Source organism: Lathyrus oleraceus, chromosome 4 (genome assembly GCF_024323335.1).
Source record: "Lathyrus oleraceus cultivar Zhongwan6 chromosome 4, CAAS_Psat_ZW6_1.0, whole genome shotgun sequence".
NCBI lineage: Eukaryota > Viridiplantae > Streptophyta > Magnoliopsida > Fabales > Fabaceae > Lathyrus > Lathyrus oleraceus.
The window spans coordinates 133,390,527-133,411,527 of NC_066582.1; the positions used below are offsets into that span (position 1 = coordinate 133,390,527).

General features: G+C 33.9%; 1 protein-coding gene across 1 annotated transcript; it reads left to right on the forward strand.

Moving 5' to 3' along the window:
- The first annotated feature begins 6,288 nt into the window (after positions 1-6,288).
- On the forward strand, positions 6,289-10,983 carry LOC127074053 (uridine/cytidine kinase UKL1, chloroplastic). Its single transcript, XM_051015315.1, has 14 exons — positions 6,289-6,454; positions 6,553-6,644; positions 6,733-6,802; positions 6,893-7,011; positions 7,567-7,663; positions 8,245-8,324; positions 8,965-9,159; positions 9,267-9,350; positions 9,415-9,475; positions 9,569-9,629; positions 10,046-10,136; positions 10,265-10,337; positions 10,507-10,589; positions 10,670-10,983. The coding sequence occupies exons 1-14, from the start codon at positions 6,370-6,372 to the stop codon at positions 10,817-10,819; spliced, it is 1,341 nt and encodes a 446-aa protein (XP_050871272.1). The 5' UTR covers positions 6,289-6,369; the 3' UTR covers positions 10,820-10,983.
- The last annotated feature ends 10,018 nt before the right edge of the window (positions 10,984-21,001 follow it).

Below are 21,001 nucleotides of genomic sequence, written 5' to 3' on the forward strand. Positions count from 1 at the left end.
GTAATTGGAGAAGTGTTGACATCAAGATCTGTTGTTGGAAAGATCTTGAGGTCGTTGGATCCAAAGTTCGACCACGTGGTAGTAGCCATAGAAGAGTCGAAAGATTTGTCAAAATTGACAAAGGAAGAGCTTCAAGGGACGCTTGAATCTCATGAACAAAGAATGGCTGAAAGAGTTGCAGGAAAGTCGAAGAGTGATATGGCTTTGCAGGCTCAATCAACAAAAGAAAGAAAAGGCAAAGGAAGCTGGAATGGCAACAAAGGCAGAGGAGGTTACAATAATTCTACTGGTCGAAATCAACAAGAAGGAAACTGGTCGAATCAGAGAAAACCCTGGAACTAAGGCAACCAAAGATGTGGTGTTGTTGGTAGAGGAAGAGGTGGTGGTCAAAAGCCAGACAAGAGTCGCATTCAGTGTTACAATTGTCAAAGGTATGGTCATTATTCTAGTGACTGTCCAGAAAAGCATAAGAATCAAGAAACTTATGCAAAGCTGGCGAAACATGAAGAAGAAGAGACGTTGCTGATGGTTACAACAAGAGAAGAAGAGAGATTCAAGGACTAGTGGTACTTGGACTCAAGATGCTCATCACACATGTCTAGAAGAAAAGATTGGTTTGTCAACATAAAGCTCTCAATGAAGAACGTGGTGAAATTTGCAAATGACAACACTCTAGCAGCTGAAGGTGTTGGTGATGTTCTGATTATGAGGAAAGATGGCAAGAGGTCAGTAATTTCAAATGTGTTGTACATACCAGGCATGAAAAGTAAGTTGCTCAACATATGGCAGTTGGTCGAAAATAACTACAAGGTGTCGATCGAAGACAAGATGATGAGAGTTCTCGACTTAAATGGAAGGTTGATCTTGAAGGATCAAATGCCTCAGAATAGAACCTTCAAGATTGAGCTTAATGTGATGGAGTATAAGTGCCTTGCAACAGCAGCCAGTAGAGATAAATGGATATTGCATTATAGACTTGGCCATCTCAATTTCAACGACATCAGAGATTTAAAGAGAAGAAATATGGTTTCAGGATTACCAGAAATCGACATTCCAAACAAAGTGTGTGAAGAATGCGTGCAAGCGAAGCAGCATAAGAACAACTTCAGTAAGGATGCAGGAAACAGGTCGAAGGCAATTCTTGAAGTCATATACTCTGATGTATGTGGTCCTCTTTAGGTGGATTCGATTGGAGGTAACAAATGCTTTGTTACATTCATAGATGATTTCAGCCGAAAAATATGGTCTTACCTAATCCAGAAGAAAAGTGAAGTGATCAAGGTATTTTCCAAGTTTAAATCTATGGTCGAAAGACAGAGTGGTCGAAAGATCAAGATTTTGAGAACTGATGGTGGTGGAGAATATGTGTCGAAAGACTTCGACGCATTATGTGTGAAAGAAGGGATTGTGCATGAGGTGGTGCCACCCTACACTCCACAGCAAAATGGAGTCGCATAAAGGAAGAATATAACCATTATGAATATGGTTAGAAGTATGTTGAAAGGCAAGCATCTACCCAAAGAATTATGGGGAGAAGCTGTGTCAACTGCGACATATATCCTGGACAGATGTCCAACGAATAAGCTAGAAGGAATCACGCAAGAAGAATGTTGGTCTGGTGTCAAGCCTAGCTTGAGTCATCTGAGGGTGTTTGGATCTATAGCACATAGACATGTGCCAGATCAGTTAAGAAGAAAACTTGATGACAAGTTGAGTAAGATGGTCCTGATAGGATATCATTCAACTGGAGGATACAAGTTGTTCGACCCAGTGAATAAGCAAGTGGTGATCAGCAGGGACGTGATCATAGATGAGCTTAGAGAATGGGATTGGACTGAGAATGTTAAGAAAGATTCAGTGAGAATCTTTTGTGATGAACCAACTAGTGAAGTCGAAAGAGAAGTTTGACAGGAAGAAGTCAGAGGTGAAGCAAGCACAAGCAGACCTCAAAGAACAAGACACATGCATGCAAGGTTGCAAGAATGTGTGATCACATCAGATGATGTGGTCAATGATGAAGGTGAGCTGGTACATTATGCTTTCTACGCAGATGTCGAACCTGTCAATGCAGCTGAGGCATTGAAAGATTCAAAGTGGATGAAAGCAATGGATGAAGAGCTAAAGTCAATCGAAGTCAACAACACCTGGTCACTTTTCGAATTGCCCCAAGACAAGAAGGCAATCGATGTGAAGTGGGTATACAAGGTGAAGTTGAATCCCATAGGAGAAGTGACTCGACACAAGGCGAGACTTGTGGCGAAAGGATTTCTTCAGAAAGAAGGAATCGACTCCGATGAAGTTTTTGCACCTGCTGCTAGGATTGAAACAATCAGGTTGGTTGTTGGTCTAGCAAACATGAACAACTGGCAGATGTGTCATATGGATGTGAAATGTGAATTCCTTAATGGCCCCTTAGAAGAAGAAGTTTATATTGCACAACCAGCTGGGTTTGTGAAACATGGCGAAGAAAGAAAGGTGCACATGCTGCATAAAGCCCTATACGGACTTAAACAAGCTCCAAGAGCTTGGAACAAGAAGATAGATGGATTTCTAAGGGAGAAGGAATTCGTGAAGTGCAAATCTGAACATGGAGTATATGTAAGAAGAAGCAAGAGTGAATTGCTTATACTATATCTCTATGTCGATGACCTGTTGATAACAGGTAATTGTAAGAAGGAGATCGAAGACTTCAAAGGTGATCTCAATAAGGAATTCGAAATGTCAGATCTTGGTGACATTTCATATTTCCTTGGCATAAAATTCTACAAGAGTGGTAGAGGTTTGATGATGCACCAAAGAAGGTATGCAGGCGAAATTCTCAAGAGATTTGAGATGCAAGATTGCAACCCAACTTCGACTCCAGCTGAGCCCAGATTACAATTGTCGAAGGATTCAGATGAAGATAATGTCGACCCAACCCAATATAGAAGACTTATTGGGTCACTTCGATACCTTTGTCACGCAAGGCCTGACTTAACATACAATGTAGGTATGGTGAGTAGGTTCATGCAGAAGCCAAATGTATCACATCTAGCAGCGACGAAGAGGATACTAAGGTATCTGAAAGGAACTCTCGACTATGGCACTTTGTTTCCTGCAGCTGATGAAGGAAAAGAATGAAAATTAGTGGGATACACTGATTCAAGTTGGTGTAGTGATGCTGAGGATCGAAAATCCACAACTGGCTATGTGTTTATGCTAGGTGGTGCACCAGTTGCTTGGAGTTCGAGAAAAGAGCCAGTAGTAGCATTATCATCGTGCGAAGTAGAATACATATCTGCTTCTCTTTATGCATGCCAAGCAACATGGATGGCGAATCTGGTCAAAGAAAGAACAACAAAGAGTCATGGAGCAATTACCATGAAGATCGATAGCATGTTAGCTATCAATCTGGCGAAGAATTTGATAGCACATGGTCGAAGCAAGCACATCGAGATGAGGTTCCATTATCTTCGATAGTAGGTAGCAGATGGGAAGATGAATGTGGAACACTGCAGAACTGAGAATCAGATTGCAGACATCATGACAAAGGGAGTGCATGTCGAAGTGTTCAGAAGACTAAGAGCTATGATGAACGTAGATAGCTTAGACACAATGAATTAGGTGGTGTGTTGAATTGTAATTCTTTGTGTCGAAGCAGGTTACTCCGCAGAGTAAGGAAGTGTCAAACCACCTATGCCTATTTTAGTAGTGTTAGCTATTTTGGGCTTTTATAGTTTTGGGTCTTGACTTGAGGTCCAAGTTAACCTAAATCTATAAATAGATAGAGTAACCCTTATTTTATAACAGAGATGAATAGAGTATTCACAACACTTATAATTCACAATATTTTGCAGTTGCAAAGTGAATAAGAAGTTTTCCACAGTTTGTGGGAAGAGAGAAACTCTGCAGAATTTTATTACTCTTCTCCTTCATCGTTCTTTACTTTCTTTCTTTCTCCATTGTTCTTCTCTTTTCCTTGTTATTGTGTGAGTGATAACAATCTTGTTCATCAAGATTGATTGAAATTCTCCATAGGTTTTGGGGGATTTCCAACATAAAGAACAAAAAACAAAATGTAACAAAAAAATACTAAAACTAAAATTATTTGCAAGGAAAATAACAGAGAAGTAGGCTGAAAATGAGTCGAGTTGAGTCGAACTCGTTAAGAATTGATTCAACTCTCGGTTCGAATTCGACTCAAACTATTATTTAAAGCTCAAATTCGACTCATTATAAATTTACGAACAACTTAGTTTAACTCGTTAGATTCAACTCGTTTGTTTCACGAATATAAAATTCAATTTTTAAAGTATATATTTTTTTAAATTAAATACACATTTAATCTCTCTACTTATTTTAAAATGTTGAAATAAAATATTAAAATATTAAAATTATAATTGAAATATTGAAATAAAATTTGTGCCAAAAATCTTGAAATGTTGAAATATTAAAATTATAATTGAAATGTTGAAATATTGAAATAAAATAAAATAAAATAAAATAAAAATTATAAGATTGAAAATTAACTTTGTCTCAAAAACCTAATAATTTAAAAGTTAGACAACTTTAAAGAGTTATATTTAAAAGTTTAATTCAAAAATTATTCGAATGAAGTTTAAATTTATCTCACAACTCCACAACTTAATCTTAATTTTTAGGAAATTTAAAAAAAAATTAGAAGATATTTTTCAACCAAAAAATATGTATATTGATTTTTAATTATTTTCTTAAAAAACATTATTAATATGATGTTGATTTTATTTGTATAATTATTTTTAAAAATATTTTGCTCACTTGAAAATTTAAATGGTCGAATAAAATCGTTAGATTAAAAGAAAATGTAGGGCTAAGATTTGGAGTAAATCTATAAACTCACTCTTAGACTCAATATAACTCTTCTCATATATAAACGAGTTGACCAATTAATATAACGAGTCGAACTATATATAGTTGAAGTTCAACTCATTTAATTAACGAATATTATTTTTTAATCATATTCAATTAATGATTCATGAATCTAGTTCAACGATGTAATTGTCGAATCGAGTTTTAAATTATATTCGAGTTGATTTGATTCATTGCCAATCCTAGATAAAATTAAACAAAAATACAATTTTTTTATTAAAGAAAAATATAATTTTGTTTCATCATTGACCATTCATCTCTTTTTTTTGGCCATATTTATTTAAATACTCCATTTGTCTCATAATAAACTATTTATTTAAAATAAAAAAATCTTTAAATGAATATTTTAAAAATTCTACTCTTTAATTAATATTACTATCATCATTCTCAATAATCGATAAGAAATACTTTAATAAATTTATCATTCTCTCTTCCGTTTAATCGATGTAAAATGATCAACTGAATCACTCATTATAGAATAATGAAATATTTATTTAATACTCATCTATTTCAAAATAACATTCGTTTAAGATTTTTCACATAAATTAAAAAATATAATAATATTACTATAACAAATTGCACTTTTACTAATTTAATCTTAAATGTTACTCCCTCTGATTCTTAATATGATAAATAGTTTATTTTTTAGATTTAGTGAAAAATTAATGTATTTAGACTGAGAATAATTCAAATACATTGATTCTTTAATGAATCTTGAAAGTAATATTTTTTTTTATTAAAAACTAGAAGTAAAAATTTTATCCAAAAAATCTATTTTTTTTAAATAAATACTCAAAATAAACTCATTTTTTCATCTATTTCTAAAATAATTCATTTTCAAAAAAAAAAAACTCTCAAAAGGCGTCAATTCAATTTACTTCAATGTACCACACATAAGAGGAAACGTTAATCCAATTGACGACAGTGTACAAATATGTAGAAGAAAGAATATACTATTTCTTCTATATATATATATACACAGTCGCCAATTGGATTGACACCTCATTTTATCTGTTGTATACAAATGTCAATTGGATTATCGTCTCTTTTATGTTAAAATATTTTTTTATTTGAAAGTGGATTATTTACGGAGAAAGTTGGTTAATTTAACATTTATTTAAAATATATTTATATAAAAATTGAATTTAATTGAAGTATACTGACGGTGTAAAAGAGTTAATCATAATCGTTAGATATTAAAACAAATTTGACTTTTATTTTAAAAACTTATAAAATAATGCAAATAGAGGATGGTGATGAATAGAGAGTGTAAAACTTTTTATACTACAGTAATTAAATTCTAAAAATTTCACTAGAAGTAGTAATAATTATGGAATATATATATATATATATATCTATATATATATATATATATATATATATATATATATAGTAAAACCCCAAAAGCATACGTATATAACAGCCTTGTTGGAAGAAGCTTGAATCGCAGTAACTTCAGTGATTAGCGCATTGCCCTTCGTAATGGATTCTCCCTCCGGCGCGCACTTCTCCGGCTGGCGTCCTTCATCCATCTCTTCATCTTCTTCTCAGAGTGTCTTTCTCATCGGTATACACATTATCATCACATTCGTTACAGTAATTTTTTCCTATATTTTTTATTATGTGCTCTGATTCGATTTGATTTGTGTTTTTCCGGTGATTCAGGAGTTTCTGGAGGTACTGCATCGGGGAAAACCACAGTGTGTGACATGATTATTCAACAACTGCAAGATCATAGAGTTGTTCTAGTTAATCAGGTAACTTCCATTTTCCGGGTGTAGTTTTCAAATGTTATCACAAATCTGATACAAATCAATTCATGTAATTTATCTATTGTTGTTGTAGGATTCGTTCTATCGCGGTTTAACGAAAGATGAGTTGAAACGCGAACATGAGTATAATTTTGATCATCCTGGTATGTAATATGAACCAAGCTTAACTAAGATTGCTATGCATAATAATTGCCAGGAATCTGATCTGGTTTAAATTTTCTAATTTTTGTTAGATGCATTTGATACCGAGCAACTTGTAGAAACACTCATCAAACTTAAATCTGGACAGTCAGTTCAGGTTCCTGTTTATGATTTTAAGCTCCACCAGAGAGCTTCTGACAGATACCAACAGGTTGGTACATTTCTCATTGATTTAAATTAGGTGTAGTGTTAGCATCAGTTCTTCTCAGATTTGTTGATATGTTTAAATCTAAGATAATTTGCGGTCACAAGGGCCATCAGTTGATATTGTTTTCATACCCTTCAATTATTAATCACTCCATGTATTCCTAATTATAAGACTAGTTCCTCGAGCCGGGACCACAATGGCCAGCAAAACTCTTCCTCAAGAGAATTTAGAATTTTAATTTTTTACAAACTTATTAGTTACAACCACTTTTCTTAATTTTGGCGAAATTTATAGGAGGTCTTATAATAAAGATATAGAGATAGTACATATTTCTCCTTGTATCTATTTAAGCATACATGATTTGTATCTGTTAGTTTAGAAGAAAGAGCATAATTCATTTCTCTTATCTATTGATTTTCCTGCCTTAAAACTAAATGCTCTTTCTTCACTATGATTATTATTGAAACTGACTTTCTAGCTGTTTTCAGGCAATTACTGCAAGATTAAAATGTAGGCAAGTGCTTATTGATTACTAATACTACTACTCACCTTTGGCAGGTCAATGCATCTGAAGTAGTTATTATGGAGGGTATATTGGTTTTTCACGAACAACGTGTTCGCGACTTGATGAATATGAAGATATTTGTCGATGCAGGTTTATTGATCTTCCGTTTTGCTTATCATTTCATGCTGTTGGACCATCTATTACAGGCTAAATTGGTTAAAAATACTACTATGCCTATAATGGATCAAATCTAGTTAAAAACTTAGGTTATATGTGTAAAGGTTCAGCTTTTTAACTTTATATTGACTAACCAAAAAGTGCTCTAGGCATGTTTCTAGTTATTTGAGGAAATGTAAATTGTTGCCTTCTAGTTTCTTTAACATCATGCATCTCTCTCTGTTCTTTATAAGTTATATTCTATCCCGTGTGTCTGTTTTAATGTATATAGGAATGAGAAAGTAAGTTTTAAGTACAAACCAACAATTTAATTTTCAAACCCTCATCCCTATTGTAAGGGTACCAGAGATATATAGAGAATTAGTGGGAACCATACAATCTAGTAAAATAAGGAGAATGTACTCCATGTTCTGCTTGTCAATCGGTTCATCCAAAGTTTTTTAATGGTGACAATTTTCTATTAGAATGATCTCTCTATAGAAATTGTCAAGGCGTTGGATTTTATATTTTCTTGTGCTTGTAGTCATACTGATGTTGCACTGCATTTTATGTAGATCCTGATGTAAGGCTTTCCCGGAGAATAAGACGAGATACTGTTGAGAGGGGTAGAGATGTGCATTCTGTACTGGAACAGGCAAGACTTTTAGTATTTTGTATATTATAACTTTGGTATGTCAGGAATTCAGGACTCAAGGTTATTATTTATGAAGAGTAACAATTTAATTATATATAGATCTTACAATTGATAAGTTTTTCTTTAGCATGACAACAAAGAAGCAGCAGAGACAAACTAGTGCTAGATAGATACAACAAGTCCCACTAATTGTAAAGGATATGCTTTGAGCCAAAATTGCATTGCCATATAGTATGCAAACAAGGGAAACAACGAATCCTGAAACTCTCGCATTATGATGTTTCCTGTCTTCAATATACAATGGTTTTTCTTCTTTCTTAAAATGAAGAAAAAATAACATATCTTCTTATTTTAGCATAAAAAATATAATATTTTTCTTGCTTGTATTGCGATCCCATTCCTATATTTCTCTGCACAACTATGACAAGAGACCAGAAAGTAGTATGCTTATGCATTGCGTTTTTTTAGAGTGACACTAGTAACTGCTAACTTGATAGGTTGAGTGCTTGTCTGAATTTGGTTTGTTTTGTTTTTCTTATCTGAACAAGCATTTGGTTTTGGCTTTGTACAACACTATTTCCTGACTGTCGACCGATACATGAAATTCTGTGGCTGATACAGAAATATCATAATTTTTCAGTATGCGAAATTTGTTAAGCCTGCCTTCGATGATTTTATTCTTCCATCCAAAAAGTATGCTGACATAATCATACCTCGTGGGGGAGATAATTGTGTAGCAATTGACTTGATCGTTCAACATATCCGCACTAAGCTTGGCCAACATAACCTCTGTAAGATATATCCAAATTTGCACGAGATACCGTCTACTTTCCAGGTGATTTTCGTATTACGGCATTTCCTCCTCCAAAACTGTCTGTTTTATTTTTTTTGCTCCAAGGAGAATTTATCATGCTAACTTCTAAAGTTTGAGCTTTCTTACAGACTAGAGGCATGCACACTCTTATTCGGGATACGGAAATATCCAAGCATGACTTTATTTTTTATTCAGATCGGCTAATTCGTTTGGTAGGTCATGCTTTATACAATGTGACAGAATCTATAGCCTCCACTAACAAACTAATATTAACAGGTAGTGGAACATGGTCTTGGTTACTTGCCATTTACAGAAAAACAAGTTATCACACCTACAGGTCTGTCTAAGGAAGAGGAAACATCATTCAATCGTTTAAATTTATCACCGTGAGAGAAAGACGGCTAAAATCTATTTTTTTGCCACATTTCAGGATCAATTTATATTGGAGTTGATTTTTGTAAGAAATTGTGTGGAGTATCTGTTATTCGAAGGTATTTTTTCTATTCCAAAAGGTTAATTAGCACTGTCATTCTTCATAGACTTTTATCTCCTTAATCAATTCTCATTTATTTTTATGATATTGGATCTACCAAATGTTCTAATCTCATCGTTAAATTGGGAAGAAACTTGTTAGAATTATCAAGTAACCATTATCCATTTTAGAGGTTTTAACTCCAATTCCAACTTAGTTAACATCTGATAACCATTTTATTCTGTTTGAAACCAGTTTTGCATATGATACATGTATATATTTGTCTCCTAATTTTTTTACAAGCATTCTGTTGCGTGGACCGTGGATTGTGCATTCAAGTGATTTCTCAGAATTTGGATGCCATATTGTTTATGTATATTTCTTCAGTTGTTTTATTCATTAAAAAAAGCAATTCTATAACACCATAATTTACAGTGGTGAAAGCATGGAAAATGCTTTGCGTGCATGTTGTAAAGGAATAAAAATAGGAAAAATTCTCATCCACCGTGGAGGTGATGAAACCCAGGTAACCAGTTTCCATTTTTTACTCTGTTTGTTCTTTCTTGAATTTGTTAGTTTCTGTGTAAGATGAAATGATACAATACAAGTCTTGAAATGTAACTTAACACAACCACAATGTTTTCTTTCTATAAGCTTATTTATGAGAAGCTCCCTAAAGACATTTCAGAGAGACATGTTCTTCTCATGGACCCAGTACTTGGCACAGGTCAGTTATCAGAAGTCACAACTTTTTATTCACCATAAGATGTTTTTTTAGCATTGTCTCACTATATACACAACAAATTAACTTTGAGTAACAATAATACATTATAATTATAGCTATATAAGATTGGAAAATATTAACGTCATGCACCTTATTATATTGAATTGTTCAGGTAACTCTGCCAGTCAAGCAATAGAGCTTCTTATTAAAAAAGGAGTTCCAGAGTCCCGGATAATATTCCTTAACCTTGTCTCTGTAAGTTATTCAATTAAATAGTAAAAGCCTAATAATGTTCAATGAATATCAATATAATAAATTTCAAAACTGATTTTCAGGCGCCCGAGGGAATACATTATGTATGTAAACGCTTTCCGCACATAAAAGTTGTTACTTCGGAGATTGAAGAAGGACTAAATGACCAGTTCTGCGTCGTGCCTGGGTTAGGAGAATTTGGTGACCGGTATTTTGGTACAGACGACTCCTAGAGGCAAAAACCTTAAACTATGGAAAACAATGGAGGAATGAAAAAGCTCAAAAAAGATGTTGGGATTTATTACTGTGTATAATATTCATCTATGCTTATCATGAACAACTATACCTTATACATTGATTATTCAACTAATATAAAAAATAAATTATGTTATAAATATGACTAGAGGGAGGAACTGGCTTAATTGGAGCCCATACATAAGATTTCTCATATCTACACTCCACGTACATTCCCTCCATGCTCCACATTGGTATGCCTCAAACTATTACCCCATTACCCCATGAGTATGAACCTCAAATTACTTCCTCTAATAGTTGGCTACCCAAGAACTCCCACCTCATTTTGCTAATAATTGGTCGTGTAACATCCTAATACTTGTATGGCAGTGAAATGATACACATTACCTGTGTAATAATGACATATAAATAAATGACATATAAGGGCAAGTGCTTGTTGGCGGAGAAAAGAGTGATGTGGAATCTCTTGGTCCAAGTGCGTGAGAGGTTCTCAAGTTCTGTTTTGTGTGTTTTGGGTGACTTCAATTTAGTTCTTTGTCGTGCTGAGAGGAAAGGAGTGGAGTGGGAGTGGGATCTCAAGGCTAAACCCTAATGGAATCCCTTGAGTTTGGGGGCTTTTATTGAGGCGATGGGTTGGTGTATATGGCTTTGTTGAGTAAGAGGTTTACTTGGTTCCATTCTAATGGGGTGTTTATGAGTAGGTTGGATTAAGTTCTTTCGTCACTAGGGTGGGATGAGGAATGAGGCCAAGAACTTTGTGGGTCTTACCTCAGGAGATTTTTTATCATTGTCCGATAGTGGTTAAGTATCCTTCGCAGTTTTGAGGACTGAAGCCTTTCCGATTCAACAATTTCTGGTTGAAGAATTCCAATTTTGAGACGGTGGGTCTTGAGTCCTGGAAATGAAGGCTCGAAACGGGTAGATGGCGTGCATGCTTAGGGATAAATTTAAAGCGCTCAAAGGGGTTCTTAACGTCTAGAATATACAAGAGTTTGGTAGTTTGGATTTAAAAATTAAGGTTTGTTCGGATAAGCTTGAGAGTTTGGAGCTTAGGTCGGAGTCTGAGCCTCTTTCTCAAGAGGAGTTGGATTATAGATCGAATGTTAGTCAAGAGTTGTGGAAACTTATTTGGTGTGCTGATTCTAAAAATTTTCAGAGGTCTAAACTAGCTTGGCCGAAGGAAGAGGATGTTAATACTAGGTACTCTCATGCATGTGATAAGTAGAGGTATATGAGGACTACTTTGGTTGATCTCTGTGTGGGTGATATTTGGTTGGAAAACGTTTTAGAGGTTAGAGAGGAGATCTCTAGATATTTTAAAGACCATTTTTCTAATTTTGGCTGCTAGGTTAGCTAGTGCCATGGAGAAACTTATCTCCCTAGAGCAATAAACTTTTATTAGGGGGGGGGGGGTTGTTAGTGGATGAAGTGGTTGTTCTTGATTAGATTTTAGATCTTGCAAAGGTGTCTAAGTGAGAGTGTTGTGTTTAAAGTGGATTTTGAGAAGGCTTACGACTCAGTTAGTTGGACTTTCGGGGATTATATGTTAAGGAGGCTTGATTTTGGCGATAGGTGGAGGGGTTGAAATCGAGTGTTTTTTTTGGGTAGTCTTGCAGTCTTGATTAATGGGTACCATGAAATCACTATTCAAAAGGGTCTTAAGTAAAGAGACCCTCTACCTCCCTTTATTTTTCTTTTAGTGGTGGGAGGTTTAAGTGCTTCTTTGAAAAAAGGAGTCTCAGCGTGTATTTTTTAGGGTATTAAGGTGGGCACGAATGGGTTAGAGGTGTCTCATCTCTAATATGCTGATGATATAGTATTGGTAGGGGTTTTGTCGATGTATAACCTTTTGACCATTAAGGTGATTCTCATAAGTTTTGAGCTTGCCTTTGGGTTTAAAGTGAATTTTGCTAAGAGTTGTTTTTTGTGTTAATGTGGGGAGGCCTTTTCTGAAGCGGGCTGAGAATTTTCTACACTATAAGGTGGGTTATTTTCCTTTTAAATATTTAGGGATCCTAATGGGTGCAAACCAGAAGAAGGACGAGACTTGGGATCCTCTAATATAGCTTGTCTCTAAGAGATTAACTTACTAGAGAAATATATATTTTTATCTTTAGGTGGTATGTTGGACCTGCCGAACACGGTTTTGAATTTAATCCCAGTATTCTTTTTATCACTCATGAAGATGTCGACTTTGCTCATGAAGAAACTGATGGGTATGAAAAGGAGGTTTCTCTTGTGGTTCCAAATGAGGATCAAAGATTGTGTGGGTTAAGTGGGAGGAAGTTTGTAAAGCTAAAAGGATATGTGGTTAAGTGGGAGGAAAACTTAGGATGGTGTCTCATTGATGGATAGGTGTTTCCCTTCTCGAGTCTTCTCCTAATCAGAAGCTGAATTGGGTTTCCTCGTCTTACGTTAATATGGTTGGGGATGGTCAGAAGACTAGGTTTTGGCATGAAGTTTGGGTGGTGACTTCTCCTCTGTGTGTCTCTTTTGAGAGGTTGTTCCTTATCTTGGAACAAAAAACTCAAGTTGTGGGTTCTATGGGTTCATGGGTGGAGGATGCTTGGGTTTGAAATTTTAAGTGGAGGTGGCCTTTTCGAGTTTGGGAGGATGAGATTTTAGAGGATTTTCTTGTCCTTATTACGGGAATGATTAGAGGTGGACAGGTGGATTCTTGGGTATGGAAACTCGATATAAATACAGGATTTTTAGTTATATGAACTTATGATAACCTTTTGGTTTTGGTTGGGTAACAAGGCTAGGTCTGAGAGGGTGTTGCGGGGGGGATTTCTAGGATTTGGACAAGTTGGATGCCTTCTAAAGTTGTAGTGTTTTTGTGGGAGTTACTTCAAAATAGGTTGCCTACTAGGAAACATCTCCCGAGGCGTTGTATTGTGTTTGGGTTCAATAGTGCGAGATGTGTGTTTTGCATAGGGTACGTGGAGTCGGTTGATCGTCTCTTTGTAGGTTGCTTCAATTTTTAGTATAGAGTTTGTAAGTGAGTGGGGCGGTCAAGGTCACTTCATCATTCGATTTTAGGGGTGTTTAAGTTGTTTCAAGGTCTAGGTCATAGGAAGAAGAGGTATCTAGCTCTGGTATTGATCTCGCATTCTGCGGTCTGAACTATGTGGAAAATGCGTAACAAAGTTATTTTTTTCTGAAATCTTGACGATTGATCATTGGATTGAAGGTGTGAAAAACACAAGAAATTGGGGGTTTGAACTGGGTTTTACAAGCAAAATCTTTTTCCAAAATAAGAACACCACTAACAAGTTGATAACAAAGAGATAAAAACACAAGTATTTTTATTTTGGTTCACTTGAAACTCAAAGCTAATCCAGTTCACCCGCCAATGTGCTTTTGCCTTATACATAAAGACTTAATCCACTATAATCAACAGATTACAACAAACACAAAGAATAACCTTATTTTTCTTCTCAAGGATCCAACTAAACCTTAGCCTCCTTAAGGACTCACAAAGAACAACCTTCTTTATCTTCTTAAGGATAACCTCCTTAAGGAATCAAACAAAGAGTTTGAATAATATTTTGTGTGTTACAAGATGCTTTTACACAAGCATATTTTACACAAATGAATAGCAAACACTTCAAGAAAACTTGTATACAAAAGAATGATAGTTTTTCACAAAGAAAATAACTTGTCAAAATATTGCGTAACCGATGTTTTTCTTCAAGTCTCCAAGTCATACTTATATAGCATAAGCATAAGACCGTTGGAGGGAAAAATGGGGAAATCTCATTTGAGCGTCTGTCCACTGTTGGATGGGAAAGGAATGATATTGCATACTATCTTTTCGCCCATATAATCAATGACAGGTGTGATGTATACTATTGTCCTTGCCCATGAAATCAGGTAGTGGAAAGGTTGTTCGTTATGTATCATGCACTATTTGATCACGTTCCCATTTTAGTCTTATCTTCAAATTCATTGGCTTCTGATGAAAGTTGATGAAGCATGAATTGAAGAAATAAAGCGCTGGATTCAGAAACTTTAGAACCTTTTGTCAGAATCTTGACAACGTCAGTAGTCTGGATTGAGATCTTCATTTTCTTTATAATCTTCAGAGTCTACAGAATCCTCAGTCAGAACCTTGATAACTTCAATTGTCTGGCTTGAGATCTTCAGAATCTTCAGCTTCATAACACAACTTCAGAAGCTTGTCATTCTTCAAAAGTTTGGTGATCAGAGTCACGTCCAGAAGCAAGAACTGAGAGAACATTACAACAGTAACATAGTGTCTCCTTAGAAGCTTCTGATGAGTAAAACAGCTCAGAAGCATAAAGAATGTTGCAACAACAATATTGATGTCTTTCAGAACTTCTAATAATTGGCGCAGAAGCAGATTCATAACACATAGTTCAGAAATTGATGATGTTGCACATCATATATTTAGAATCAGAACTGGTTGTTAAAGCTACACAATAACAAACCATTAGGGTACCAAAATTGTTCTCACACAAATATAATATTGTTATCATCAAAACTCAAGGTATAGATGCATAACCAAATCTTGTTCTAACATGGATGACTTCGATTATTAGCATGGTGTGAACGTGGGTTCATGCCTATGCTTCGGGTTATTTTGTTTCTCTAGCTGATTTGGAGTATAACCCTCTTAAGTGGCTTGACATTTAGGGGTGTGTTGGGTTTGCCAATTGTCCTTCTTTTTGTGTGTGCCGGTGATGGTCATATCTACCTTCCTTCACCTCGTTCTCTCTAGAGGTATGGTACTTTAAAGTTTTCAAGATATATTTGATGGGTGGGTGGTTGGGATTTTTCTTGTTGAGTTGTTGTTGTTGTTTTTTTTTTCTTTTTTTTTTCTGGTTTGTAGCTCTTGAGCATTGTTGTTGCTTTTTTCCTTTTTGTTTTTTCCCTATAACTCCGATTTCTTACCTATTTTATTATATAATTCTTGCTTTGATATTCAAAAATAAAAAGACATGTTTAAATGAGTTGTATTTTTTAAATTTGTTTTATAAATTTATTTAAATAAAATTGTTTTCAAGAAGAAGAAATAGTTTATTAATTTTTTTTAAAATGCTTTTAAAGATGAAAACTAAACAAATTATTTTTATAGATTTATATTTTTGAAAATTAAAAAAGAGGATATTTGTTTTATACGTATTTTATTTTCTTAACAATAACTTTGTTTTAATATCTTTTATTTTAATGTAGATATTATTCTCCCTCCTCTCTCTCTCTCTCTCTCTCTATATATATATATATATATATATATATATATATATATATATATATATATATAATATATATATATATATATATATATATATATATATAGCATTTGTTTTGGGTCAGGCATAGGCTTAGAAGGGGTAGGCAAAATCATAAGTCCAAAGTCACTTCATCAAGGCATTGAAGGTACGGTGTAGTCCTACTCTGAAGTCTTCACTAGGTTCACGTATTGGATTGCTGCCTACCGTTAGATATCAACAAACAACCTCCCACATTTCACGTTGAAAAGTAAGGGATGTCCATAACCTCCCTCATATATAAGTCATCACATGTGAAATTAGAGGTATTCTCTGATACATTACAAACTTTTACTCTTATTCTCTTAATAACTTGGGTTAGAGTGTTGACAACGTCAGTAGTCTGGATTGAGATCTTCATTTTCTTTATAATCTTCAGAGTCTACAGAATCCTCAGTCAGAACCTTGATAACTTCAATTGTCTGGCTTGAGATCTTCAAAATCTTCAGCTTCATAACACAACTTCAGAAGCTTGTCATTCTTCAGAAGTTTGGTGATCAGAGCCACGTCCAGAAGCAAGAACTGAGAGAACATTACAACAGTAACATAGTGTCTCCTTAGAAGCTTCTGATGAGTAAAATAGCTCAGAAGCATAAAGAATGTTGCAACAGCAATATTGATGTCTTTCATAACTTCTTATAACTGGCGCAGAAGCAGATTCATAACACATAGTTCAGAAATTGATGATGTTGCACATCATATATTTAGAATCAGAACTGGTTGTTAAAGCTACACAATAACAAACCATTAGGGTACCAAAATTGTTCTCACACAAATATAATATTGTTATCATCAAAACTCAAGGTAAGATGCATAACCAAATCTTGTTCTAACATGGATGACTTCGATTATTAGCATGGTGTGAACGTGGGTTCATGCCTATGCTTCGGGTTATTTTGTTTCTCTAGCTGATTTGGAGTAGAACCCTCTTAAGTGGATTGACATTTAGGGGTGTGTTGGGTTTGCCAATTGTCCTTCTTTTTGTGTGTGCCGGTGATGGTCATATCTACCTTCCTTCACCTCGTTCTCTCTAGAGGTATGGTACTTTAAAGTTTTCAAGATATATTTGATGGGTGGGTGGTTGGTATTTTCCTTGTTGAGTTGTTCTTGTTGTTTTTTTTTCCTTTTTTTTTCTTCTGGTTTGTAGCTCTTGAACATTGTTGTCGCTTTTTTCCTTTTTGTTATTTCCTTATAACTCCGATTTCTTTCCTATTTTATTATATAATTCTTGCTTTGATATTCAAAAATAAAAAGACATGTTTAAATGAGTTGTATTTTTTAAATTTGTTTTATAAATTTATTTAAATAAAATTGTTTTGAAGAAGAAGAAATAGTTTGTTAATTTTTTTTAAATGCTTTTAAAGATGAAAACTAAACAAGTTATTTTTATAGATTTATAATTTTGAAAATTAAAAAAGAGGATATTTGTTTTATACGTATTTTATTTTCTTAACAATAACTTTGTTTTAATATCTTTTATTTTAATGTAGATATTATTCTCCCTCTCTCTCTCTCTCTCTCTCTCCTCTCTCTCTCTCTCTCTATATATATATATATATATATATATATATATATATATATATATATATATATATATATATAATATATATATATATATATAATATATATATATATATATATATATAGCATTTGTTTTGGGTCAGGCATAGGCTCAGAAGGGGTAGGCAAAATCATAAGTCCAAAGTCACTTCATCAAGGCATTGAAGGTACGGTGTAGTCCTACTCTGAAGTCTTCACTAGGTTCACGTATTGGATTGCTGCCTACCGTTAGATATCAACAAACAACCTCCCACATTTCACGTTGAAAAGTAAGGGATGTCCATAACCTCCCTCATATATAAGTCATCACATGTGAAATTAGAGGTATTCTCTGATACATTACAAACTTTTACTCTTATTCTCTTAATAACTTGGGTTAGAGTGTTGACAACGTCAGTAGTCTGGATTGAGATCTTCATTTTCTTTATAATCTTCAGAGTCTACAGAATCCTCAGTCAGAACCTTGATAACTTCAATTGTCCGGCTTGAGATCTTCAGAATCTTCAGCTTCATAACACAACTTCAGAAGCTTGTCATTCTTCAGAAGTTTGGTGATCAGAGTCACGTCCAGAAGCAAGAACTGAGAGAACATTACAACAGTAACATAGTGTCTCCTTAGAAGCTTATGATGAGTAAAACAGCTCAGAAGCATAAAGAATGTTGCAACAACAATATTGATGTCTTTCATAACTTCTAATAACTGGCGCAGAAGCAGATTCATAACACATAGTTCAGAAATTGATGATGTTGCACATCATATATTTAGAATCAGAACTGGTTGTTAAAGCTACACAATAACAAACCATTAGGGTACCAAAATTGTTCTCACACAAATATAATATTGTTATCATCAAAACTCAAGGTATAGATGCATAACCAAATCTTGTTCTAACATGGATGACTTCGATTATTAGCATGGTGTGAACGTGGGTTCATGCCTATGCTTCGGGTTATTTTGTTTCTCTAGCTGATTTGGAGTAGAACCCTCTTAAGTGGCTTGACATTTAGGGGTGTGTTGGGTTTGCCAATTGTCCTTCTTTTTGTGTGTGCCGGTGATGGTCATATCTACCTTCCTTCACCTCGTTCTCTCTAGAGGTATGGTAATTTAAAGTTTTCAAGATATATTTGATGGGGGGTGGTGGTGTTTCCTTGTTGAGTTGTTGTTGTTGTTTTTTTTTTCTTTTTTTTTCTTCTGGTTTGTAGCTCTTGAGCATTGTTGTTGCTTTTTTCCTTTTTGTTTTTTCCCTATAACTCCGATTTCTTTCCTATTTTATTATATAATTCTTGCTTTGATATTCAAAAATAAAAAGACATGTTTAAATGAGTTGTATTTTTTAAATTTGTTTAAATAAAATTGTTTTGAAGAAGAAGAAATAGTTTGTTAATTTTTTTTAAATGCTTTTAAAGATGAAAACTAAAGAAGTTATTTTTATAGATTTATATTTTTGAAAATTAAAAAAGAGGATATTTGTTTTATACGTATTTTATTTTCTTAACAATAACTTTGTTTAATATCTTTTATTTTAATGTAGATATTATTCTCCTCTCTCTTCTCTCTCTCTCTCTCCTCTCTCTCTCTCTCTCTATATATATATATTATATATATATATATAATATATATATATATATATATATATATATATATATATATATAGCATTGTTTTGGGTCAGGCATAGGCTCAGAAGGGGTAGGCAAAATCATAAGTCCAAAGTCACTTCATCAAGGCATTGAAGGTACGGTGTAGTCCTACTCTGAAGTCTTCACTAGGTTCACGTATTGGATTGCTGCCTACCGTTAGATATCAACAAACAACCTCCCACATTTCACGTTGAAAAGTAAGGGATGTCCATAACCTCCCTCATATATAAGTCATCACATGTGAAATTAGAGGTATTCTCTGATACATTACAAACTTTTACTCTTATTCTCTTAATAACTTGGGTTAGAGTGTTGACAACGTCAGTAGTCTGGATTGAGATCTTCATTTTCTTTATAATCTTCAGAGTCTACAGAATCCTCAGTCAGAATCTTGATAACTTCAATTGTCTGGCTTGAGATCTTCAGAATCTTCAGCTTCATAACACAACTTCAGAAGCTTGTCATTCTTCAGAAGTTTGGTGATCAGAGTCACGTCCAGAAGCAAGAACTGATAGAACATTACAACAGTAACATAGTGTCTCCTTAGAAGCTTCTGATGAGTAAAACAGCTAGAAGCATAAAGAATGTTGCAACAGCAATATTGATGTCTTTCATAACTTCTAATAACTGGCGCAGAAGCAGATTCATAACACATAGTTCAGAAATTGATGATGTTGCACATCATATATTTAGAATCAGAACTGGTTGTTAAAGCTACACAATAACAAACCATTAGGGTACCAAAATTGTTCTCACACAAATATAATATTGTTATCATCAAAACTCAAGGTATAGATGCATAACCAAATCTTGTTCTAACATGGATGACTTCGATTATTAGCATGGTGTGAACGTGGGTTCATGCCTATGCTTCGGGTTATTTTGTTTCTCTAGCTGATTTGGAGTAGAACCCTCTTAAGTGGCTTGACATTTAGGGGTGTGTTGGGTTTGCCAATTGTCCTTCTTTTTGGGTGTGCCGGTGATGGTCATACCTACCTTCCTTCACCTCGTTCTCTCTAGAGGTATGGTACTTTAAAGTTTTCAAGATATATTTGATGGGTGGGTGGTTGGTATTTTTCTTGTTGAGTTGTTGTTGTTGTTTTTTTGTTTTGTTTTTTTTCTTCTGGTTTGTAGCTCTTGAGCATTGTTGTTGCTTTTTTCCTTTTTGTTTTTTCCCTATAACTTCGATTTCTTTCCTATTTTATTATATAATTCTTGCTTTGATATTCAAAAATAAAAAGACATGTTTAAATGAGTTGTATTTTTTAAATTTGTTTTATAAATTTATTTAAATAAAATTGTTTTGAAGAAGAAGAAATAGTTTGTTAATTTTTTTTTAAATGCTTTTAAAGATGAAAACTAAACAAGTTATTTTTATAGATTTATATTTTTGAAAATTAAAAAAGAGGATATTTGTTTTATACGTATTTTATTTTCTTAACAATAACTTTGTTTTAATATCTTTTATTTTAATGTAGATATTATTCTCCTCTCTCTCTCTTCTCTCTCTCTCTCTCTCTCCTCTATTATATATATATATATATATATATAATATATATATATATAATTATATAATAATATATATATTATATATATATATATATATATATAATATATTATATATATATAGCATTTGTTTTGGGTCAGGCATAGGCTCAGAAGGGGTA

What these genes read in the sequence shown, in the direction of transcription:
- LOC127074053 (XM_051015315.1), top strand. Translation starts at nt 6,370, where the DNA reads ATGGATTCTCCCTCCGGCGCGCACTTCTCCGGCTGGCGTCCTTCATCC. An exon ending in CTTCTGACAGATACCAACAG is followed by an intron (nt 7,012 to 7,566) that starts GTTGGTACATTT and finishes CACCTTTGGCAG; the next exon opens with GTCAATGCATCTGAAGTAGT. An exon ending in ACAAGTTATCACACCTACAG is followed by an intron (nt 9,476 to 9,568) that starts GTCTGTCTAAGG and finishes GCCACATTTCAG; the next exon opens with GATCAATTTATATTGGAGTT.